The 26,658-nt window shown below is 42.7% G+C and overlaps 1 protein-coding gene across 21 annotated transcripts in view; it reads left to right on the forward strand.

Annotated features, from left to right (window-relative positions):
* LOC147622718 (BTB/POZ domain-containing protein FBL11-like) overlaps positions 1–26,658 on the forward strand; it is a 188,453-nt gene that overhangs the window by 43,597 nt on the left and 118,198 nt on the right. For 18 of the 21 annotated variants that reach the window (XR_015269489.1, XR_015269491.1, XR_015269487.1 and 15 more), the window contains one exon: positions 8,138–8,174. The exons of the other annotated variants lie outside the window; for them this stretch is intronic. Coding sequence is in view for 11 of the 18 variants with exons in the window: in XM_086822333.1 (XP_086678459.1) it covers positions 8,138–8,174 (37 nt within the window). In the remaining 7 variants the exon portion in view is untranslated. The remainder of the gene's footprint in view (positions 1–8,137; positions 8,175–26,658) is intronic. 21 annotated transcript variants of the gene reach the window in all.

A 26,658-nucleotide genomic window follows, 5' to 3' on the forward strand; every position in this document is an offset into this window, starting at 1 on the left:
GCCCGTCTTTATAGCACGTGCAAGGGGCAAATTTTGGTTTCAAATTTTCTAGAAGAGTACAATTGATTTTTTTTTTCTCTTCTTTTCTAGCAAAAGCAAGATGAGCGTTTCTTTAAAAGTAAGATTTTTAGAAAAGTTAATTTTAGCTTTAGCTTAAGGAATACAAGACCTTTATGGCCACTCTTGTAATCCATCTGATTCCATTGAAGCAATAAGACAGAGTTCTGACTTTGTAATCACTTATCTCCAAGCTTTTGCTGTGATTCTTGGCTACTTAGACAATCAGAGCGCAAACATTGCAGGGTGGTGTGATTGCAGTGGTTGTGGACAACACTTATGCAAGGCTACGGCGTTGGCCGGTTGGTGTGGATAAGCCAGAGGGAGACATGCTGCACTTAGTTTAGTTGTTTGCATTGGCCATAGGCATCGAAAAGCATGTGGTTGAGTGGTTATGGCTTTGGGCTTTGATCTAGAGGTCACAGGTTTGATCCAAGTTGGTGCTGATAAATGGATTTTGGTGTTTACTCTCATGGGTGCCTTGGGCACTTGGTGGTTGTTGGGCTTGTCCTTCGGCGGCTCTTGGTGGACCAAACTGTGCGCTTCTTTGGACCCTTTCCCACACGTTTTCTGCAGACTGTGATATCTGAATTCTGTGGGTAATCTGGAGGCTTGGGCGGGCCAAGAGGAGACTTTGCAACAGCCGCTCTATTTTGCATATTATTGTTTTTCGTTTTCTGATTTTACAAAAGTAGGGAAGTATTTACCAGAAAGCAAGAAAAAGCATATTATAGGGGATCATTTTTTTCCTTTGGAAGGGGAAACTGTGCAAAGCTCTTGGAGGTGCGGCACACATCTACGAATCGCTTATACACATTGGCATACGTGACATGGGCATAGTATCAATTTCCTCATTGTGGAAACAAAAATCATGGTAGTAATAACAAGATTCGAATGTACAAATAGGTGGAAGAAGTCTGGTCGGCAAAGAAATCAAAATATAAAGAGCATGGAGTGCTATTACTGTGGAAAACCAAGGAACATTGCAAAGGACTTTTATAAAAAGTAAAATGATAGCAAAAGTGGAAGATTGCAGGAAGGTAACTATGCATCAACAAGTAAAGAAGGTAATGGACAGAAGTGAGCAATTGTTTGTGATGAAGCATATGTTCAGTTCAATGATAAGAAATGTGTCAGGATATTTGGTATGTGAATTCTGACGCCTCTAACCACATGATCAGTTATGGTGAGTGGTTTAGAGATATGCAAGAAATAGAAAAACTAAGGTATGTGGAAACATTTGATGATATGTACATCCCATTGCGCATATTGGTAAAGTGTTATTGTCTGTATAGAACGGCGAAATAAAGTACCTGGTGGATATACTTTATGTTCCTAATATTACAAAAACCTTGGTTTCTGTTGGATAGATAGTTGAGAACGGTCTATGCACGGATGATGTGGCTTGATTCTTGATATGTGTATGGAGCATCCTCGGACGGTTGCTTGATTTCTAGTGTTCATGGTGGGATTCCAACATGGTGTTCTATGACTTTAACATGATCTCTAAGGTTTTAGGTGATGTGCTTAAGTTTACAATGGTATAATTTGGTGATGTTAAAGAATGGTTCAAAAGTTGAGTTTTGGCTTGAAGGCTTCCCATATTTCTTGGAAGGATCGGCATCCAACGACAACCAAATGTTACAAAAAAGGATTGTGACTTGCTAGTCAAAGGTATATCATGCAGTTTTTGTGCAAATTTGCTGTGGTCAGAATGAACTATGTTCGGGGGAAAGAAGATCAACACAAAGTATTGAATCACCAACAAAGGAAGAGATGCATATGCATGAGGTTAGAGACGATGTTTCTCTAACCATGTTTGTATGTGAATGGAGGGTTGGTTTTCCACTTGTTGCGAAGAAGTCCCTAAGGTTGAGCTTGAGCAGGAGGCCTTGTGAGATGTAACAAGGAGGGAGCTTGCTTAAAGTGACTATAAAACAGTGTTAGTGACATTGAATATTGTAACTCATTATGAGATTTGAGGGCTTTAAGCCTTTATCATTGTTTCTTGAGAGAGCTGGTAAGTTGTCTTTGCATTGTCATCAAGGAGGATTATAGAAGTGTGGTGTATTAGAGAGAGAGAGAGAGAGAGAGAGAGAGAGAGAGAGAGAGAGAGAGGTTAACGTCGGTAGAATGCAAGGGTACTTACTCCTTAGCCAGAAAGCTCAACCTCCTAGTGGTGGAAGCTACTTAAACCACACTCTCATGCCGTTGTCACTCCGTCGTGGTTCTCTACGGTTGGGTGGTGAGTTGCTAGCCACAATCCATCGCGGTCATGTGGCGATGCATACGACGATGTTGGGTCTATGAAACCTCGTTAGGGTTTTGGTTCTAGGTTAGACAATGCTTGCGCATGGTTTATTGAGACCTTACATTGGTATCAGAGCCTGGATTCGACAAGTTCTAGAACCTGAGTCATGAAGGATGTACAAGATAGTACCCCTCATGCAGGCTGTTTTGGAAAGAAAGCCATGGTTTCTTTGCATGGATGTGCGGGTAAGCAAGAAAGGGAGAAATCTTTCATGCAGATGCACAAGAAACTTAGAGAAGGTGAAAAAGCAAACCTCATACAGGCTGGACAGCAGGTCATTTGTTGCGGTAAACCCTACCTTGTGCCTACTGAATAGTGTGCTTTTTGCAATGGAAACTGTGGCTATCTTGTCTCCTATTGTTGGATTTTGGACAATTTCTGTAGATGCCGAATCACCAACTCTGTGTTGTGGTTTATGCAGAGTTTAGGGCTGATTTAGGGTCTCTGCAGAGAGTTCTTTATTCGGCAAAAGGGGGAAGAGAAGGTGGCTGAGTATTAGGGCAAGGCATGGGCCTATTTGGGATGTTGTAAGGAGGGTTTTGAGGTTAACACATTAAGCTTTTTTTTCTTTTTAGGAACGATCATATTTCGTGACTTCCACTTGGTGTGCTCAATTTTGGCACAAAGCCTGTGTGTAGGCGCTTGGCGCGAGAGGAGGCGGCGGCTGTATGCTTTTTGCTGGCCGGATTTTTCTGACTGTACAGGCGGCTGGTGGAGGTTTGCATACCCTGCAGGCGTGTGCAGCCAGCATGCGTGGGTACGACACCATCACATGAGCTGGGTATGGTACAGATTGGCGCCCATATGCGGTCAGCCCAGGGGCACTGTATGAGGGCAAAATACCCTGTCTACAGGGTGGCCAGAATAGCACGAGCAGGTCAGGCAGCAGCGTGGGCAGCATGTGCAGGTCAGGCAGCAGTACAGGCAGCGTATGCAGACCTGGGCGCAAGACCGGGAAACAGAGAAGAAATCAGAAATCTTATCAGTGCATGCTACCTGTAGGTTGATTCCTCACACACTCTCTCGTGATGGTGGCCAAATAGAATTGATGCATCGGAATTGTACATAAGAGAGATGAGAGTTACGTTTCTCGGTCTTGGACTAAATATCTGGACCAGTTGACGGTTGGACTGTTTGATACTCTAAGGTGGACTCGGTTCCACGTGGGTATTCTGATTCTAGGACTTGGGAGCCGTGTGGATTTCCACTTGTTTGACAGTGAGTAATCTATGGACATGTTAGAGGTGGAATATGTTATAGCCACTGTCCTTCAGGATCTTTGTTAGAGGGATTGTGTGGACCTTGGGTTCATCCCAATTTGGTGGGGTGAAAGTGTGTTAGTTGTATGCTGTCTTCAGACTACTAAAGGACATGGGACATACACAGAAGTTGATGGGAAGTTTTATGGTTGCCCTAAAGTAGACGTGAGTATCTACTAGTTATGTGCAAAAACACAATCTCCATTCAATCTTACATGAGGATTGGACAGAGAGATCTTGTAATAGAAGTACATGGCACTAGGGCTTGGTTGTGCATTCAATGGACTAGTGTTTAGGGTTATTAGTCCCCTTGAGCCCTTAGGCACGAAAATGGCTCATTACAAGAACCATTTTTTGCACCTCTCACCAGATGGTTTTATCACCCGCCCAAGTACATGGATGTACACCTATCACATGGGATACGTTGTGCCATTGGATAGATCCGGACCTCATCACACCAGCTGCGGATTGAGACAGGGCGATATGTGCATCAGATCTCGGATGACCGCATTTGTCAACTATGCTACCAGGAGGCAGAGTCAGAGGAGCACTACATTTGCCGATGTACAATCTATTATGAGATCCAAGAGAGATATCATTGCCTCTTCCAAGAGGGTTTTGGGCCGTTACATAGGGTCATGGAGTTTGAGGATCAGAGATGCTTGGAGATGAGAAATCAAAGGGATGCCGAGAATGCTCCTATCCCCACAAATCATGACGGGCTTAGGAAAACCCTTACAGATAGTAAAAGTGTCCTGCCGCCATTTGGGAATAGGTTCATACTGGCTAAACCATTGGATTCCCGCATAGCCCTTTGGACGAGATTACGAGAGGATTGGCTGGTGTACTACATGCATCTGTCTCAAATGTGTTTCCTTGCACTATGATCCCTCCAACCCACCCACAAACCCCTCCCTCCCCGCCCCCCCCCTCCCCCCCCTATATATATATATATATATATAGCAATGTCCCACAGAATAGTTGGTATGATGATGAGTGTCGTGAGACATGGGCACAGCGACAGCGTGAAATTGCCATTGGGACTCACACACATAGACATGACAGGATGATCTTTCGGCACCTTGTGCGGAGGAAGAAACGAGCCTAGCTGGCTAAGTTAGAGGAGGAGATCTACCAACTCTTCTTGGGGAAGGACAACAAGAGGGCATGGAAGATGTTTTAGGAGAGACAGCCTGGTACTCTGATTACTGCACCTGACGCATGGCATGCTTATGCTAGAGAGCTATATGATGCACCAGGACATCCCCCCACCCCCCCTGCTCTGGGAACTAGACCGGCTAGTATCACCTTTTTTACTATGCGGATGGTGCTAGATGCGATAGAGAGGTTACAGAATGGAAAGGCACAGGATCATGATGGTCTAGTTGGAGAGCACTTCTCATACGCACGGGTACTTTGGCTCTGTTGATTGTTCATGTGTTTAATCGTGCAATTTGTGAGGGTTTCCTGGCAAGCTGGACAGAGCATACCGTTGTACCACTCTCTAGGAGCGGGGACCCCATGGTACCAGGCAACTACAGGGCGATCATGATTGGTCATTACTTGGCCAAACTATATGGCTCTATATTGGAGGCGGAGCTGAGCTGCTGGGCAGAGAGGGATGGCCACCGAGCATAGGGACAAGGCGGCTTCAGGAGAGGATTTACTACCTTGGATCACATACTTACACTTCGGGCACTTATTGAAGAGGGTAGGGCACATAAGAGAAGGATATACTGCTGCTTTGTGAACTTACGCAAAGCCTTCGATACCGTACCACATGCGAGGCTTATGCACAGATTGCAGGACATTGAGGTACCTAAGGATATGCACTGGAGGATATATGCTTTGTATGAGTCTGTGACAGGTCGAGTCTGAGCTCTAGGCAGACAATCCAATATGGTGACCAACAGGATAGGGGTGAAGCAGGGATGCCCACGCTATCACCCACCCTCTTTGGACTGTACATGGATGTGGTCTCCGATTATGTAGACAGATTGGGAGGCCTAGGGGCATGCGTGGCAGGGGTGTTGATACCCATCTTGCTATATGCTGATGATATTGTTCTAATCTTAGACTCTCCGGAGGGATTACAGAGACATTTGGATGCATTACAGGCATTCTGTGCATATAGAGATCTTACAGTGAACCTTGGGAAAACCAAGGTTATGGTGTTTAACACCACACACGCATGGGTGACGAGATTAGAGCCTCAGTTCACTTTCTGAGGGGAGCCGATTGAGTACGTGAGGTTATATGTCTACTTGGGAGTTACTTTCACAGGACCGTGTTTCTCCTTGAGAAGGAGAGAACATCAGCTAGATCAGCTCGAGGGTCTGCAGCCTTGGGGGCACTTGAGAGGCAGTATGCACACATACAGTTTTAGGAGTCTTGCAAATTGTGGCTATTTGATACACTTGTCACACCGACCCACCCTCCTTACGGAGCTCCAATATGGGGGCCTAGCATACATCACAGATCTCAGAGAGGGACGGATGAGGGATGGAGGCAAATGGAGAGACCACTGATTATGATGATTGCCCGCATGATTCGGAGCAAATTATCATTACCACATGAGATTGTTCGGGTTGAGCTGGGTGCCGCACCAGTAGTGACCGAGGCCCTATTCCAGGTAGTTATCTTTTTACAGCGGCTATGGGAGCTCCCTCAGCAGAGGTACTCCCGATTGGCATTGACCTCATCCATACAATTGGCAGAGGATGGAGATACTCTTTGCTGGTATGCGCAGATGAGGTCATGGTTTGACCTACATGGTTTGCGAAAAGAGGCACTCGCACCCTTCCAGTACAGCCTGCATTGTCCATTTTTGGATGTCACCCGCTCAGAACAGAACCGCGTGATTAGGATGGATATCATCAGAGTGGACACAAAGAGGACATGGACTAGTCCCCTTGAGCCCTTAGGCACGAAAATGGCTCATTACAAGAGCCATTTTTTGCACCTCTCACCATATGATTTTATCACCCGCCCGACGTACATGGATGTACACCTATCACATGGAATACGTTGTGCCATTGGACAGATCCGGGACTCATCACACTAGCTGCGGATTGAGAAAGGGCGATATGTGCATCAGATCTCGGATGACTACATTTGTCAGCTATGCTACCAAGAGGCAGAGACAGAGGAGCACTACATTTGCTGATGTCACTACAATCTATTATGAGATCCGAGGGAGATATCATTGCCTCTTCCGAGAGGGTTTTGGGCCGTTACGCAAGGTCATGGAGTTTGAGGATCGGAGATGCTTGGGATTGTTTCTACTTGAGCTCAGGAGACATAGAGAAACCCTCTTGGCAGACACCAGACCGAGCCATGACATACCTAGACAGAGGATCCTGACAGATTTCTTCAGCACCAGCAGCCCAGCCCACACACCTCTCCTGATACCTCCTCCATTGGGCCGTCAGGACACCAGCCATGCTCCCAGGGAGTCACCACTGATAGAGCAGTCGTCTTATGTCATGCTCGTCAGCCACGCTCATTATTGCTCGGCATCGGAGGCGCCTACCTCGCTTCTACGACCTCTCCATTCTAGACAGCTCCATGGCGGAGATTTGATCTGAGGAGAGGGCAACACTTCAACTGATTAGCATACATGGATCTACTTGATATACATTTTCTAGTATTTGCTACTCAGTATTACTAGGAGTCTTACTTACAGTTCCTATAATTGTAGGACAGTCAGTTTATTGTACTTTTCAGTTTCATTTGGTTGTTCTCTTTAATGAGACATCAACTTCAGATGTACTCTGAGTTTTGGTCTCATAGGCCATTATGGCCTCTTAGAGATGTTAATATATCATTTCATTTCATTTCTCTCTCTTTGTTGGTGACTTGCATCAAGGTTCCTATTCAGTTACTTGGGGCTGAAAGTAGACACAGAGCTTCCCCGCATGTGACACCACACAATTTTCTGAATACTCTTGGGATGCATTGGGAAGAATGCATTCTCTTAAAAGGTGTATACAACTCGTCCATTCCAAACAAAATGTTATGCATGCTCCGCAGTATATGGAACATTTCATAGTTTAAAAACTCTCTCCACTTTATGAGAGGATCCTTTTTTGAAGTGTCTGAAACTCCTTTCAAAAGTTTCTTGCATATCCATAAGGCTCTGAAAAACACCTCCTTGCTTGTTACACTAAAACTCATCAAAACCCTGTACTGTGCATATGCTGAAACTGTTCTGTAAAACCCCTTTTGAAGATCAGAGTGTGAAAAAGTAAATTAATAAAAACTGTTTATATTTTGTTGGATTACCTTAAGATGCAGTTTTGTCACAAGCCAGCATGTAAAACAGCTGTTGAGTTTTGTGCCTATTTTTTTTAATGATTGTGTCTAAATGCATTACTATCCTGCTTTCTTAAATACTCTCTTTTTGACTCAATGTGAATGGTAGAATGTACATCTTTTCCTGTTACCAGTCTGTTATGTTCTCTTGATTCTACTTTCGTCGATGACTTTTGTGCCCGTGGGCCTTGTACAGATACGGGTTTTGCTGCTACCAATGGAGTTTCTTTTAGGTTTGTCTATTTCTTTTGCAAGCTGTGAATATATCTATTGATCTATCTATCTACAGATTATATATATATTGTGTAGAAGTATTATATATATACATATAATACATACATACATATGTGGAGAAGTATAATATATATGTATAGAAGTATACACATATTAATACTTCTACACACACGCACACACACACATACATACATACATACATGTGTGTGTGTGACACGTGTTAGTATTAGATATGTGTTATTTAACTTAACCGAATGTAAAAGGGTTTACGTTCTATCACAAACTTTTATTGATTATCGTGCTCGTTTGGATTGTTGGTATATTTTAAATGCTGATCATGCCGATCCTCAAGCATGCCGTATGCGGGTTGACTATTCCTTGGGACTCTTTGTTCATGCTCCCTTATGTTTGGGTCTATTTTTGGATGCTCCCATGGTGTGTGCTATTGTGGACATAGATATCTCATGGCATCATTTTGCAATGTGCATACAAGGGGTAATAAATGATTATGGAAAATGGTACTTAGAGGAAGAAAGGCAACGAATCACGGGGCTAAACAATCAACTGCAAGTTCTTGAAGAGCTTAGCCATATTCGTTTATTATCATCCCATGAAGAAATGCATATGAATTATGCTTGGCATGAATTGGATAAAAATGATCAATGAAAGCTACAAAAATGGCAAATTTGACACGACAAAAGCCACTGTTGGACAAGGGCTATTCCTCCCAAGCTTTCTTCAAAAGTTTGCATTCAACACGGCAAAAGCAATACATTTTAGAGGCCTCCATCTTGCATAGTATGGCTTTGTTCCCAGACGAGAGATCACTGATTTTATCTGTAATGTCTATGTAGGGATAGAACATGCAAAAGATATAGTGTAGGCTTTGCAGTCATGACAAAGCTAGGATTTGGGCAAAAATTGTCAAATGTTAGCAATCGCCTCTCATCCTTTGCTACTCTATAAGGATAAACTCACTAATACTGGGCAGTTACATGGGTTGGAGTTACCAAATGGGCGTGCTTTGGTTGCTCAAGCTTATGCTGATGACTCTTTTTTCTTCCTTAAGAATACACTAAATGATCTTAAAGTACTTATGCAAGCTCTTGAGCTCTTTTTCATAAATTTCAGAAAATCAAAATTACTGCCATTGAAGGAGATGGATTGGCATAGCATTTTATGGGTGGGACTTCAATTGATTTTGATGGCTTACATTCACTTTTTTCTTCCTCTTTTGGCATGGTCTAAAAACCAAATCTCTTGTTTTATGACAAAAACGGAATCTTTTAGCAAAATTCTCATTACAAGATAGCCTTGCGTCTCCTTAAGTATGAGTTCATATGCTCGCTGAAAATGCATGGAGGGCATAACATTTTTAATGAATATCCATTATGATGTTTTGGCACGCAAAGTCTCTCTGCTTCCGACTTTTCTCGTGCAACCGCCACCTTGGATGCTTATGACAAAAACGGAATCTTTTAGCAAAATTCTCATTACAAGATAGCCTTGCGTCTCCTTAAGTATGAGTTCATATGCTCGCCGAAAATGCATGGAGGGCATAACATTTTGAATGAATATCCATTATGATGTTTTGGCACGCAAAGTCTCTCTGCTTCCGACTTTTCTCGTGCAACCGCCACCTTGGATGCTTATGATTGCAGCTTTCTGTTTTAATGTGAACACAGATGCATTTGGTAAATGGAAGCTAACTCACTGGGAACTTTATTTGGCTATGTGGAGGGTAAGATTTCTGGATGTCCTATGTCTCTCATCTCCTTGCAGACTGGAAGCTTGTTTTGCAATATATTCATTGGTTGGGTTTACTTGAGACTTGCAATACTTTGAGATGAGAAAGTATCTTTTGGAGCCGTGCATTTTTCGCTCCTTTGGTTCTCCATTACCCTCGGTGAGCTTACTTTCTTTCTACAAAAGGCATTCAGGTTTGCCAAGATATTGTTAATGCTGAAGGAAATATTATGTCCATTCCTCAAGCTCAAACTGTTGGCAGCATGGTATACACTACAGACCTTTATGGCACATGTTACAGCAACAATCGCAGCCTTTTACTCTTACAGTTGTTCTAGAGGGTGAAAGGACAAAGGATTGGATTTTCCATAGGGCAGATCCTAGACGTTATCCTAGTTTCTCTTTCCCTCAGGTTTCGGTTACTTTGATCTACAGGTTGATTATTCTTGCACCTTGGTTTGTTGATCGAGTTAATAAGATTTGGCTCCTCACTAAGATAAACCCGTTGGTGGAAACAAAACTAAATTGCCACTCAAATCTGGATTGTTTTTATGGCGATGCTTGTTGGGAGTGCTCCCAGTTGGAGAATTTCTTGAAAAAAGACACATAGCTGCTGCGAAATGCCCTTCTTGTCATTGCATAAAGGAAACATCGATGCATCTTCTTTGGTCTTGTCCGTAGACCAAAAGTTTCCTTTTGTAAATTTCACATTCTCTTCAACTCAGTTTTCTAAGGTATTCCTTATCTACATTTTTTTTGGCTATTCGGTAGGTGGCCTTCTAGATTGGATCATGCACAACCCTTTCTAATATGGACTAGATATTGGACTTTGTAGACAATATGGCATGCAAGAAATCAGTTGGTTTTTAATTTTGTAATGATTGCACGCTATCACTATTTTCACAAATCCTTGCGTCGGTCTTTTTTTAACGGCATCCATCTGGATTAGATCCAGATCAATGATGGCCAGTTGGCTTTGTTCTTTCAATGCTTTTAACTTGTGTGACTTCTCTTTTAGTCTTTAAGAAGTTTGCCTCATTTTTGAGGACTTCTTTTTTTGTACAATGAAGCAATAGAATATAGCTTTTTACAAAAAAGAAGTGTGTGTGTGTGTGTGTGTGTGTGTTCATTTCTTTTTGTAGTTTTGGCCTATGCTTGAAGAATCACTTTTGCTTATGATCTTTGAGGATTGAAATTCGGGCGTCGTGCCTTTTGCTTGTAAGTTGGGACTGATAAGACTGGTGCCAAAAACTTTTTGATTGGCACTGTTTGAATTGATGCTAGTGATTTATAAATTGATCACTAGTCGCCTCAAAAAGATCTTGAATAGGGGTCTCCATCCAACACAATACGGTTTTGTGTCTCCTAGACGAATAACAGATAACATTGCTAATGTCTATATTGGCATAGAGTATGCAAAATATACTATGCAGGATGTGATCTTATTGTAGGTTGATATTGCTAAGGCTTTTGATACAGTCCAATGGGATTACATTGTAGAAGTCGTGGAGAAGTTAGGCTTGGGTCAAAAATGCAAAACATAATTTATTGGCTGTATTGAGATAGCACTGCTATATGCAATTTGGGAAAAGGCTTATTCCTCTCTATGGGTTTTGGGTAGATTTGTTCGACAAGGTTGTCCTCTCAGTGCCTTGCTCTATGCTATTGCTACTCATCCCTTCTTGACATATATGGATAAGCTTACTGAGGCTGGCATGTTACATGGGCTTCGTCTCCATGATGACCGGCATTTGGTTGCTCACGCATATGCTATATATATGTGTGTGTGTGTGTGTGTGTGTGTGTGTGTGTGTGTACACACTCACGCACATATACACACACATATATATATACATACACATATATATATGTGTGTGTGTGTGCGTGCATGTGTGTGTGTGTGTGTGTGTATGTGTGTAGATACACACACACACACACACACACACACACACACACACACACACATACTTTTTTTTTTTTGGTAATATCCAGTGCAGTATATTTATATGCTCATAAATTTACATGATGGGAGGTCTCCGAAATGGAGAGTATCCCAAAGATCAGAAACATAAAAAGAAAAGCTCTATGCAAGAAGCATCCATATCTCCCTCATGGCAAGCATCATATAAGGATTGCCGCAATGAGGCTCGGAAAGATTCATATGACTTGTGAATCTGCCGACCCAAGTATGCCAAATTATGCTCACTTCAGATTGTCCAAAGAGCCCAATATCTCACCCAAGAGAGAAATAGTGAGTATTGAGACAAAGACCTCATAAATCTGCCAAAGCGCCAGAAATGTTTCCCAAATCTGTGACTCGGGAAACGGAGCCGAAGATAATCTGAAATTCTCCCGAGGAGGATTCTAGAACACGGGTAGTGTCAAAGCAAATGAAGAACAGTCTCTGAAGGAGCCTGACATCTTAAACATGTGGATGGTGCAATGCGACGTTTAGCAAGTGTGACCCCCACTGACAATGTGCCTGTCATACATCTCCAAAGAAAAAGTCTTTGTTTCAATGGCATTTTACACTTCCATAACATCCCGAGATTCTTCCGCCACCATGAGAGGGGCTTCCTTATATGCCACAGAGAATTAGCATGTTGCTGAATCCATGGAGCAGGCTGAAGAAGCCTGTAAGCTTTGATGGAGGTTAAGGCGGGAAGAGGAACAGGATGAGTGCATGTAGCATAGGGTTGCAATTGCCAATCCGTAAGCCTGTCTGTGTCAGCCACAGGAGGAATAGGTAGAAAAGGATGTAATAAATCAGCAATTTTCTTCCATATAGACCTATGATGCATTCCCAATGCATAGGAAGTAGTGGCCTGAGGAAAAGATAAGACATAGCCCTGATCATCTACCACATCATGTATGTATCTAATTCCCAATTTCATGAGATTGTATGCCCGAACAGGTTCCTGTAAAGCGAGTGGAATGTCAAAGATGGCACTCCAATGAATACTTTCTTTCCTCATTGAGTTTGTCCCCGAGCAATTATCAGGAGCCCATTTGACCTTAGAAAGTACTTGTTTCCAGTCAATTATCAGAGCAGTAGAGAAAGGACAGCCAGGTATCTTCCCTACAAATCTCCCAATGACTACCTCCCAATGATCAGTAATCCAATGACCATAAGCACAAGTCCTCATGTTGACACACATGGATGCTAGCATACAAGTCCATGGCTGTTGTTGGTGAAAAAAAGTATGCAGCATAGTCGCCTTCCTTGCAAGTACATGATATCTTATATTGAGGACATTAAGTCCACCATGCATCCTAAGAGAGCACACCATTTCCATCTTCATCAGTCTCAATGCTTTCACAACAGTTTTTGTCCTCCATAACATCTCCATAGCTTGAGACATAAAGGCTGAAATATCCCCGGAGGACCAATGCAGCAAAGGCAAATAGAAGTGGACATATGACATTACACTGGACTGTACTATTCTGAGCCGCCCGACATGAAGAGGCCAAGTAGAAATCTTCCAGTATTCTAGTTTATGTTGAAGTCTTTGGAAGATCCATTTTAGCTGCTGCTTCCTGGTGATATGCCATCCTATGGGATATCCCAAATGCGTGACTACATCTTTGGAATGCACCACCTGACCCGGCCAAAGAATAGAATGCCAGTCACATTGTTTCAGGGGAAGTAATTTAGATTTGTCAAAATTGACATGCAATCCCGCTGCCAAGCCATACAATGAAAGAGTGGTCATAAGCATTTGAACTTCCCGGGAAGAATTCTGTGGCATAAAGAATGAATCATCAGCATATGCTTGTGCCAAAAAAGATGCAGCTCCAGGGCCAGTCATCTGTCCTGTGTTTGTAAGATGATCAAGATACATTAAAAGGGGATGGGTCGCAATGGCATATAAGAGAGCACTAAGAGGACAACCCTGTCTAACTGATCGAATGCACTGAGAAGTAAAGCCAGAATAAAGCCAGTAAACTGCATTTGCCATCTTGGGACCAAAGCCCAACTTGGTCATGATTTGAGAGATAAAATTCCATTGAACAGTGTCAAATGCCTTAGCAATATCCACCTGCAATATAAGCACATCTTGATGCGAATACTTAGCATATTCAATTGCAGTCAAGGCATTGGATATATTGTCATGGATTTGTCTTCGCGGCACAAACCCATATTGATGAGGATGAAGTCCCGCATCCAGTATCCTGTGAAGCCTATGCACAATCATTTTAGTAATGAGTTTGTAAACTACAGGCATCGAAGTAATAGGCCTCCAATCTGACATATGGTCACACAGATGTTTTTTGGGCACAAGTTTGACTATGCCATGCTTCCAAGAGTGCGGTAACTGTTTTTCTTGCCAGGCAACATTGATCATTTGCAAGAGGACTTCTTTCAAATCATTCCAAAAAGAAATATAAAATTCCACCGTAAGGCCATCCCAGCTAGGGGACTTGTATTTGTTGAGGTGGAACAATGCATTATCAAGTTCTGTGTAACTAAAAGGTCTCTCCAAGGTAAGAGCTTCATCCATTTCCACTATTCCAGAATTATATTGGAGAAATTCAGTCCTAGCCTCAGTCATTTGACTTGATGGGGAACTAGGAGCGGAGAATAATTTTTGGAAATAATTCTGGCATTCATCTTGGAGATCAGAGAAAGAGTGCGTGCAAGAGCCATCTAGCTTCCTTACCCTTAGGCATGAGTTTTTCCTTCGAGTAGCATGCAAGCCCTGAAAAAAGGCTTTTGATGAGCAGCCCTTATCCATGAGGGGCTTCATTCTTGCCCTAATCTGCCATTTGTGCAATTTCCTCTGATCATTAACAATCAATTTAAACTGAGCATGTGAAAGGGAATCCTTTTCTGAATCAGAGAGAGACCTTAACTGAGAAAATTCGGTCAGTTGTTGTGTTGTCCTTTTTGCCTATTGAATCTCATTCCTCCATTCATTCATATGCCAGTTGCCATACTCCCTAATGACATTCTGCATACGAGAGACAAAGCTGTCCCAAGCATAATGCATGTCCTCCTGGGCATGCAAAGGCAAGGGATGAATTGCAAGTTTGATCATTTGCTGGAAATAGTGATGTCGGAAATAAGTCTGATTAACATGCAATAATCTACTGGAGAGGGGTGGCAAATCATCCAGAGGCATGCCAAGCTGCAAATTCATCCACAATGGGACATGATCTGATAAGCCCAATGAGAAATCTATAAGGAGATGAGGGCTAAAATCTGCAAATTGTTGTGGGTAAAACAAATACCATCTGTCAAGCCTTGCCCAGTATGTAGTAAGTGCATTATGATGAAAAGTATATCCAGGCACTGACCCTTGGAGAAGCACCCATAAATCTTCAGCCTGCACAGAAAGAAGCATGCTGTCCCATTTCTGCCTTTCCAATGATAGCATATGAGATCTTGAAGTGGTGTTATCTCTTGGCAGAGGGGAATTATTAAAATCTCCACAGATGAATGCATTGGATCTCCATGGATATCTGCATAAAGAATCCCATAATGAAGCCCTCATGGCAGAGGTCTAGGAAGCATAGACTGATGCAAACTCAAGAATATCACCATTGACATTACATTGTATGACCATCCATCTGCCACTGCTGTCATTGAAGGCTAACTGAGGCTCCAGCTCATGTCTAACCAGTATGCATACACCTGAGTAGGTAGTGCTACCAGCATAATATATATCATAACCGCCAAAATAAACATGATGACCAACCATGGAGTGTTGATTATGCTCTTGCAAACAAACAATATCTGGCTGCATTTTATGTACATAATTCCATAAAAGCCTCCACTTTGAGACATTGCAGAGGCTCTGTACATTGTAGGTAAAGCACTTAAGTGTTTGAGGCATGAAAGAGGTATATACAGCAAAGTATCAGATATAAAAACAAGACATCAGAGAGGCAAAGCCTCTGCCTGCATTCCATCATGACCCATGAAAGACATAGCATTATCCCCTTCTTTTGAATCACATATGGGGATGCCCTTCTTCAAAACCCCTTCCAATTTTGAAGGACAGGAGCTGAAGTAGAAGCCTGTCCTGGTAAGGGAGAAGAAGCATCCCATTGCTGAGATTGAAGGGGGCGTTGCTTCAATACAACCACCTTCTTAGGTTGTTGAAAACCATCCTGATCAATCCCCGCAGATTCCTTCATCTTCTCTTTTCCTTTATCTTTTCCTTTTCCAGCAAGTGACTGCACCTGATTGATTGGTTTGGCATTCTTTGCTCCATTTCTATTTGTTGTCTTAGCTTGCAAATTCTCATTCTTTTCCTGTGTCTAGGGCGGCAAGGCATTGGGAGGGGGCTGATGCAGAACCATTGGGCATTCAGAGGCTAGATGCCCAAACTTGTGGCAGGCAAAACAAGCTCCTGCAACACACCCCACTTCAATTCAAAATACTTTTTTCCCAATTGCACTCCCTCAACTTCCACTGCAATAGAAGGAGGGGTAGGTGTATCAGTGTCCCAGAGAATGCAGAACCTATTACGGTTTCCCATGGGGCGTGGAGGACAAATGACCTGTCCCAAAGAAGCAGCTAGGCCAGGCAACACTTCACGCATATAGTCCGGGAAGTTAACAACCTCAACCCATACAGGACAATGATGTCGTATAAGACTTTGATAATCCTTGTTTGGGGACCAGGGCATAGCATGTACCATCTGCTTCTCGTAAAACAGGGGAGAGAATTCAAGAAGCCTCTGCTTGCACGAAGCATCTGATAAATGCACCTCATAAAAGCCTCTGGAAGCAAAATACACTCCCTCTACAAAGCATCCTCCAAGGATGGACTTAATCCACTGCGCGACATCACTGGCCGCTGGGATTCTTCTTGGAAAGAAAATTATAACTGCAGTTTGAGACAACTTCATGAGAGGATTCACGAGGGACGGCAATTTCAATTTGTACGTGACCTCTGGAACCGGTTTGCCCCATTCCTGTCGTGACTGCTGAAAGTCATCCTTAAGGGTGTCAAAGACGTACTGAGCTTCCATAGTAAGTTCATCATCTTGTGATGCAGGCTCTGATAGGCGGCGCTTAGTATCTGCAGGTCTTTCTTTTCGAGCACATGTACAAAAATCCAAACCTGAAGCCATGATTGAAATACGACTCTCTCTCTCTCTCTCACACACACACACATACAGTCACACACACACTTTTTTTTTTTGTAAAACCAGTTGAAATTGCATTATATCATAAATGTACAAAAGGGTTTGACATCAAGAGGATGTCTGAACCCTAGAACTTAAAAACAGCAGTAAAAGCTTCTATGCAAGAAAGATCACTATGCTCAAAACCTTTTTTCAACAAGAGCAGCCTTGGTCTATCATGTTGGCAATTTTGTGTGGTCAGATGCGCACAAATGCTTATGGTCATTGGTTAGTTGATCCATCGGAAGTAGTACTTGGCAAATTTCAAGGTAAAATCCCTGGTTGTCCATTTTCTACTTCCTTGATTCAGGATTGGAAGAAAGTGCTCTCTCGCATCAAATGGTCTCCCCATCCGGCTTCTATAGCTTCCTCGCTTCGAATGGAAAGCATACATTGGAGTGCTGTTTTTTACTCTCCCCTTGCTGTACAACAACCAATCAGAGCTTACAATCTTATGAAGTTGGGCATCCGGTTCATTGACGATGTGGTAGATACTCGAGGGCAAATTCTTTCTTTTCTGGCAGCATGCCAACAATACAATCTTGGGATGCATCATAGATCTATATGGAAAGCTATTGCAAATCTCTTACACCCTTTCATTCCGATTCCAACATTGGATGTAAGAGACAGGCTTCAAGATTGGCATCTTCAGTCTTCAAGTTCAAGATAATCCTCTCAACCTTTGCATCTATTGACTTCTATACAGGCTTATCGATTGATCTTACCTCCTCCATGGATTGCTCAGCATGCTAATTCTCTTTGGCATCTGGATAAGTCTTTAGCTTGGTGGAAAGCAAAACTGACATTGATATGGAAGTTGAAAATGCCATTGAAGCAGAGACTCTTTCTCTGGAGATGCATTGTCGGTATTTTTCCAGTGGGAGTGAAATTGGCTCAAAGAAGGATTGCCTCTCCTCTTTGTCCAAGATGTCATCATACTACTGAGAGTATTCCGCATTTATTGTGGTCTTGTTCATATTCCAGAGACCTTCTGGACAAGATCTCCTATTTTTTCTCTCAGATTTCCTGCACACAGGTTCTATACGTTTTTCTGGATGTTTGGCACGTTATCAGCTTCTTTGTCACAGTATTCTCTTTTCTTCCATTGGATCAGATACTGGGCCTTATGGACCCTCTGGCTACAGCGAAATCATGCATATCTGAATTCACCCCTTCAGCACCCTTATGAGTTCTTCCGAGCCTCGTTGCGGCAGTCCTTATATGATGCCGTGCATGAGGAAGATTTGGATGTTTCTTGTGTTCAGCTTTTCTTTTACTGTTTCTGATGGATAGGGCATAGGCTCTTTTCTTGAGCACTGCCCTGATCTTACGGTCACACACTCACACACACACACACACACACACACACACACACACACATTTTTTTTTTTTTTTGTGGAATCATAAGTATATTAGATTTACAAGATAACTATCCAAAGTAGATAGTCTCAAAGTACATCAACTGAAGATGTCAATATAAGACAAATATACATCATGATCTATTTGGTCAACCTGCATGCAATCGAAGAAAGATTGATGCAGGGAGTACCGAAAGAAAGAAAAAGCAAAAAAAGCCGCATCACCGAAAACTCCATGGTTGCGAACTTTCCATAGTGTCCATAAAGCCCAGTAGCGCACCCATGAGAAGAAAAGAGTGAATTCTGGTCTGGGCAAATGAAGACCAAATAGCCAGAAAAACTTTCCAAATTTCATATTTGGAAATCTAGCCCGTAGAAGCTGGATGATAGGAAGAAAAAACTGACGAGAAGAAGAACTGTTCCAGAAAATATGAATGACTGTCTCCCTGGAAGCAGAGCATCTATGGCAAGTGGATGAGGATATATGTCTGCGTGCCAGAAACTGTCCTGAGGGAATAACAGCCAAAAGAACGCGCCACAAAAAAGGCTGTTGTCGAAGAGGAAGCTTCGAATGCCAAAGAGATCGCAATCGTCTTTTCCACCACAAAGACGACCGATGCATATGCCAGAAGAGATTTGCCCGTTCAGAAACCCAAGGCAATGGCAACAAATGTTTATACAGACCAGCAACTGTAATATCAGATAGCCTCAAGGGATGGCATGAAGAATCAAAAGAGGAGATAGTCCAATCCTGTAGGCGATCTCGAATTTCCAACAGTGGAATCGGCAAAAAAGGCTGAAGCATCTAAATTATATCACGCCAAAGACGACGATAGTGAGGTCCCAAGCCATAATGTGCAGCAGCCTGTGGAAAAGAAAGAGGGGAGCCATGAGGATGGATGACATCTCCCACAGAGGTAACACCCTTTGATTGGAGAAAATATGAACGCCGGGGTTCTTGCACCGCCAGGGGAACTGAAAATGCTTTGGACCAATGGATGCTCTCAGCGCGGAGAGAGTTGCCTTGTAAGGAGTCACGACCATTCCATTTTAAATTTGAAAGGACAAGCTTCCAATCAGCAAGTAAGCCAGAAATGAGAGGACAGCCCTTAATTTTGCCAATAATGTAACCAAGAATAAATTCCCAATGAGTAGGTTGCCAATGGCCAAAAGCCGAAGTCGTCAGATGAAGTAATAAATGATGGATCATCGCTGTCCAAGGCTGAGTGCCTTCCAGAAATTGAAGCATCAGTTTACCTCTGTGGGCAAGAATATGCACCTGTAAATTAAGGATATTCAAGCCTCCATGCATTTTAGGGGTACACAAACGATTTGCCGAAAGCAAACGTACTCTTTTTCCCCTGCTTCGATCTCGAGAATATCTCCAAGATGGTGGACATAAATAATTTCAGCTCCCCCTGAGAAAACCTGATGAGAGGAAGGTAGAACTGAATATAGGCAACCAAGATGGATTGGAGAATCCGTAAACGAACATGCAAAGGCCATGTTGCAAGTTTCCAGTTGAGCTTTGCCAAGACCCAATCTGTTTGTTGACGGCGAGTGACTGTCCATCCCAAAGGATATCCCAAATGCCGAATCAAATGAGTGGAGTGAACTATTTCCCCTGGCCATAGCAAATTATGCCACTGTTTTGAATGCAAAGGCAGTAATTTAGATTTCTGAAAATTGATTTGTAGGCCAGCCGCAAGTGCAAACAAAGAAAGAGCCTGCATCAAAGTAGAGAGATCCTGATGTGTATTGCGAGGAAGAAAAAAGAATCGTCAGCATAAGCTTGAGCAACCAACTGACGTCTATTCTGAATGTCCAATCCATGAAGACTGCCAGTATCAACCAAATGATCCATGTAAAGAAGCATGGGATGCGTCGCTATAGCATACAAAAGAGCACTTAAAGGGCATCCCTGCCTAACTGAACGATGCAAAGTCCATGATTCTGAGAGATCTCCTGACAATATACAAGCCGCCTGACTATCAGCATAAAGCCAGTAAATGATATTCTGCATTTTTTCTCCAAATCCCAGAGCACGCATGGTTTCTTGAATGAACCCCCATTTAATAGTATCAAAAGCCTTAGCAATATCCACTTGCAATAATAAGACATCCTGCTGCGTGTATTTGGCATATTCAATGCCGATATAAGCATTTTCAATGTTATCTGTAATGTGCCTGCGAGGAATAAATCCATACTGTGCAGAATGAAGTCCATCATTCAAGTAACCCTTAATGCGATCGACAACAATTTTACTGATAATCTTGTATATCACCGGCATAAGGGTAATTGGTCTCCAGTCTGCCAAAGACTGACATAAGTGTTTTTTAGGCAACAGCTTCACTAATCCTTTTTTACAGGAAGCTGGCATTTGCCTTGTCTCCCAGGCAATGTTTACCATACGCAGCAAAGGTAATTTGAGGGTGTCCCAATATGCAAGAAAAAATTCAACTGTAAGGCCATCCCATCCTGGAGCTTTCCATCGGCCACAAGACTTGATTGCATCAGACAGTTCTTGTTCAGAGAATTTTGTTTCTAGTTGTTGCGCTTGAGTAGCAGAAAGGATGGGGGACACATGCTGTAATAACTGATGACGTGCATCATACACTTCCATGGCGTGAGAATCATCCTCATCAAATTGAGAGGAGAAATGGGCAACACAAGTCGCAACCAATTGTACTCGGGTGGAGGTCCACGTGTCATCTGAAATTAAAGTGCGACATATAGATGCAGCTTGTTTTCTGGAATGTAAACTCTTGAAATTTTTTTTGGAAGAGCAGCCTTTGTCCAAAAGCGCCTGTTGTCGTGCCCGTATCTCCCATTTGACAAGCTTTCGATGATCATTTACCTGAATACAGTGACGAGCTTGACATAAAGAAGTGGCTTCAGCCAAAGTTAGAGAACGAAGATGACTAAGCTCAATTAACGATTGGCATGTTTGCTTAGCATAAGCAACAGTCTGTCTCCAACCTTTCAGATACTGTTTACCATAATCACGGATGAATGACTGCATGCGAGCAATAAAAGCTGTCCATGCACAATCCAAGTCAATGAAAGATTGAGGAAAGAGTGGCTGACAGGCCTCAAGTATCAGTGCTTTGAATGCATCATGCTCCAAGTAACTATTATTGATGATAAGCAACCTTCGAAGTGGCAATCTGTCATCGGGCATGTCATGCAGATGAACTCTGAGCCATAAGGGTACATGATCTGAATATGTAAATGTATAATCTAGCCACAATTTGGTTGTGAGAGTATCATAATGAAACGGATCAAGCTGATACCATCGATCCAATCGAGCTTTGTAAGTGGATTGAGCATTATGTTGGAAGGTATACCCAGGCATCAGAGGCTGAGATTCTTTCCAAATATCAATCAGATTAAGCGTTGCTACAAAATCTGCCCACGAAGACCTCTCAGTAGCAAGCATATGTGTACGACCGGATGTATTATCACCAGGTTGAGGGGCATTATTGAAATCTCCACATATGAATGCTTTCTGTCTCCAAAGGTACAATTTCATTTGTTGCCATATTTGTCCTCTAGCCTGAGAGGATTGAGGTGCATATATCGATGCAAATTCAAAGATTTCACCCTGAATAAAGCACTGCATAACCATCCATCTGCCTTGGAAGTCATTAAATGCCATGATTGGCTGCAAATGATGTTTCACAAGAAAAAGTACACCGGAAAAGGCATGGTGGCCTGCATAAAAAATATCATAACCAGCATAATGGCCTTGCTGTCCAGCATAGTGATGTTGATTGTGTTCCTGAATTTTGGTGAAGAAGTAGAGGGATTAGCCACAGCTACATTCATATCAGAAGAGATTGGCACTTTGCCTTTTTCTTGAGGCATAACAGGAGTCTTCATACTTTTGTTTTTAATCCCTGAAGGACCAGGAGTGTCCTTATTTTGCATTGGGATGGGCAAGGCATCAGGCGGCATCTTATGGAGGACCAGAGAGCATTGAGATGCCATATGTCCAAACTTTTTGCACTCAAAGCATGCACCTGCAAAAAGACCCCATTTGAGTTTGAAAAATGCACTCCCCATGGAAACGTTATTTATGGTAACAGCATAAGATTCCGGAGTGGGCTGATCTGTGTCCCATAAAATACAGAATCGATTTGAGTTGCCATTTGGTCTAGGAGGGCATACAACCTTTCCTAGAGATGCTGCAATTTTAGGTAACAAGGAGGCCAAACATTGGGGGAAGTCCACCACTTCTACCCAAACAGGACAGCGATGCTTAATCAAAGCCTGATAGTCTCTGGTGGGGGACCATGGCAATACATGAACCATCTGTTGTCCATAGAAGAGAGGGGAGTGCTCTAAAAGCGTTTGTTTATGGTGCTCATCCACCATAATGACCTCAAAGAAACCTCTTGCCACATAGTGGACTTTGCGAACAAAACAACCACCCAATGTCCGTGTTAACCAATTCCCGACATCAGTAGCAACGGGCATCCTGCCTGGAAAAAAGATAATCACAGTATGCTTCGCATATTCTCGAATGGGATCTATGATTTCATCCACATCCACTGCAAGCCCCACCATAGGAACAGGATCTTTCCGATTCTTGCGTGTATCCTGAAATCCTTCATGCATTACCTCATAAATCAGCCCAGCCTCGGGCGTCTCATGCACAAGGTCATTCTGATCCACAGCCTGCTTTTGTTTTTTATGAGCATAATATTTTGTAGGAGAAGCCATGATGTTCTCTCTCTCTCTCAGAGATCACACACACACACACACACACACACACACACACACACACACAGAGAGGGATGTACAGAGAAGGACAAGAGAAGCTGCAGATCACAGGGGACGCTAGACACAAGATACAGACGCACACATCAAATGCAGAGAAAGTAGTAGAACAAGTCGTTGGTCCCAGCTTGGCAGGACGCAAGCACACAAACGTGCATGTCACAGAGGCGCATAAGCGTGGGTGACCCCACACACACACACGCACGCACACAGACGGAAGTGCAAGGCACAGAAGGCACTGGCGGGAACTGTCAAGCAGTCGCTGGTGAAGACGCACAGTCTCTCTCTTACTCCTGCGCGCGCACACACACACACACACCACACACACACACTTTTTTTTTTGTAAAGCTTCATGTCATTAATTACAGGTGGGTACCACACACACACACACACACACACACACCCACCCAAGAAGATGACAAAAACGAGGAGCAAGAGAGGGACCAGGTGACAAACGGTAGGCATGCAAGAACTTCAAAGACAACAACTGGTGGGAGGAAGTAGGACACACAACGCAGCAGAGACAACAATTGGCGGGAGGAGGCAGTAACATACGATGTTACAGAGAGCAAGTGAGAGGAGGGCAACCAGCGCTGTAGGCTTAGTGAGGGATGACAGGAGCCCGCGTTGCTACACACACACACCTTTTTTTTTTTTTGTAAAGCTTCATGTCATTAATTACAGGTGGGAAACCTCAAAACGAGGAAAACCCACCAAAAAGACCATATACAAGGGAAACTACTAGAGTGTTCACTATGTTCAGTGTGAACATAGTTAAACATCTAAAAACAATCTGTAAAAAGAGCATACAAAGATGAGTCTATCTCATGAAGAGAGAGACAGTCATATAAAGATTGCTGAAGAGAGGAACGGAAGAATGAGTAAGCATCCAAATGAGGCCCAGCAAAAACTATCCTGTTGCGAGACTCCCACGTAGTCCATAAAGCCCAATAGCGACCCAATCAAAGAAGACTTTATAGGATCTAAGGGGTGAAGGGAGAAGACCGAAAATCCAAAAGTATTTCCCAAAGGGTGCCTGTCGGAAGCGGGCTCTCAAACGTGTAGCAATCCGATCCAATAAAGTCCTGGTGAGAGGACAACTCCATAAAAGATGAAAGACTGTCTCTTGAGAAGCACCACAACTATGACAAGTTGAAGGTGCCAAAAGTCGCCTAGCCAAGAAAAGGCCGACTGGCAAGACTCCAATCAAGCATCTCCATAAAAAAAGTTTACTTTTCAAAGGAAGACTGCATTTCCAAAGAGAATGAAGCCGCTGTTTCCACCAAGCCTGACTTTTATGAAGATGCCAAATCTGATTCGCATGTTCTTGAACCCAAGAGGCAGGCAACAAGAAATGATATATCAAATGAACCGAAAGTTTAGCCATTGATAAAGGGCCTCGTGCAGGTTGTTCTCTTTTAAGGCTCCAATCAACCAAACGATCAGAACGATCCAAATTTGCAATTGGTTCAAAAGGAGCAAGAAGCTGTCGAATAAGCTGCCAGATTGATCTATAATGCATCCCCAGACCAAATTTCCTGGCGGCAACCACAAAAGAAAGCACATGGCCGGCAGCATCCAAAACATCATCAATAAGATAAACTCCTTTCTTTGAAAGGAAATATGCCTTCCTAGGCTCACGTAGAGCCAGGGGTACATCAAAAGCCTTCGACCAATGAATACTCTCAAGGCGAAGCGAAGAAGATTGCGCATTAAGCCTCGGATTCCAAGAAAGATATTGCGTAATCTGTTTCCAGGCAAAAATTAACTTAGATGAAAGAGGGCAGCTGACAATCTTTCCATCGAAATGGCTGAAAATTGCATCCCAATACGTAACAGTCCACTTTCCAAAAGCAGGTGAAGACATAGACATACACATATGACCCAACATAATAGCCCATGGCTGGCGTTGTCGTACAAATTCCAACAGCAAAGTGGATTTACGAGCAAGCCACCATGTATCTTTGGAGAACACATCTTTGGCATTGACAAAAGACGAAGACCCTTTTTACGATGTTGAGTTTTCCACACAATTGCCATTGCCAGAGACACAAACCGATCTATATCAGCTTTCCTCCACATAATCAATGGAAGAAAGAACTGTATGTAAGCCATCACAATAGCCTGCACTATCCTGAGACGTACATGAAGAGGCCAAGTGGAAAGCTGCCAATAATCAATTTTGCGATTCAATTTTAGCATAACCCATTGAATCATTTGTGAAGATGAAAGCTGCCAACCCAAAGGGTAACCCAAATGACGAACGATATGTCCAGCAGGAGGTATTCCACCGGGCCACAATACATGATGCATTAATCTCTGAAGATCTTGTTCCGTATTCTTGGGCATAAAAAAAGAATCATCAGCATAAGCCTGAGCCAGGAAAGTATGCCCAGCAGGAAGCTGTAAGCCATGCACTTCATCAGTGGCTTGCAAAAAATCCAAATAGCAAAGAAAAGGATGTGTGGCAATAGCAAACAACAAGGAACTAAGCGGACAACCCTGGCGAACTGAACGTCCCAATTTCCAAGAATCTGATAGAGAAGAGCTCAAAATCAAAGAAGCATCACTGTCATTATAGAGCCAATACACAATATTTTGCCACTTTGCACCGAAACCAAGAGAACGCATAGTCATAGCTATATAGTCCCAATGCACAGAATCAAAAGCTTTCTCAATATCAACCTGCAAAATGAGTACATCCTGCTTAGTGTATTTGGCATATTCAATGGCAATATAAGCATTGGCTAAATTATCATTGGCTAATATAAGCATTGGCTAAATTATCATTGATTTGCCTCCGAGGCACAAAACCATATTGCGCAGGATGCAAACCATCATGTAAAAATCCTTTATAATACGATTTGCCAACATCTTAGTCAGAAGCTTATAGATGACAGGCATAAGAGTAATGGGCCTCCAATCAGAAAAAACTTCACAAAGATCCCGTTTAGGGAAAAGCTTAACCAATCCTTCTTTCCAAGAAGATGGTAGTACATCATTTGCCCAAGCTTCATTGATCATATATAGCAATGATTGTTCCAGCTGAGGCCAAAAAGCATGGAAAAATTCCACTGTCAATCCATTCCATCCGGGAGATTTCCATCGACCCATTGAACGTAAAGCATCTTTAAGTTCAATATCAGTGAACGCAGATTCTAATTCCAATGCATCCTGTGGAGAAATAATGGGCTGAACATGATGCAATAAAGCATAACGAGCATTAAGTATGTCAGATGAAGTAGTTGGCGGTTTAGCAAAAAGAGCTGCAAAATGCTGACTAGCAATATATGAGAGCTCCGATAAAGAATGAGTCCATTGACCATCAGATTTTTTCACCCTTCTGATGCATTCCTTTTGTCTTGAAGCATGTAGATTTTTGAAAAAATCTTTAGAAGAGCAACCCTTATCTATGATAGCTCGATGTCGCAAACATGTCAACCATTTTTGCAATTTTCTCT

Source organism: Cibotium barometz, chromosome 28 (genome assembly GCF_041138505.1).
Source record: "Cibotium barometz isolate CiBa-2024 chromosome 28, ASM4113850v1, whole genome shotgun sequence".
NCBI classification, from domain to species: domain Eukaryota; kingdom Viridiplantae; phylum Streptophyta; class Polypodiopsida; order Cyatheales; family Cibotiaceae; genus Cibotium; species Cibotium barometz.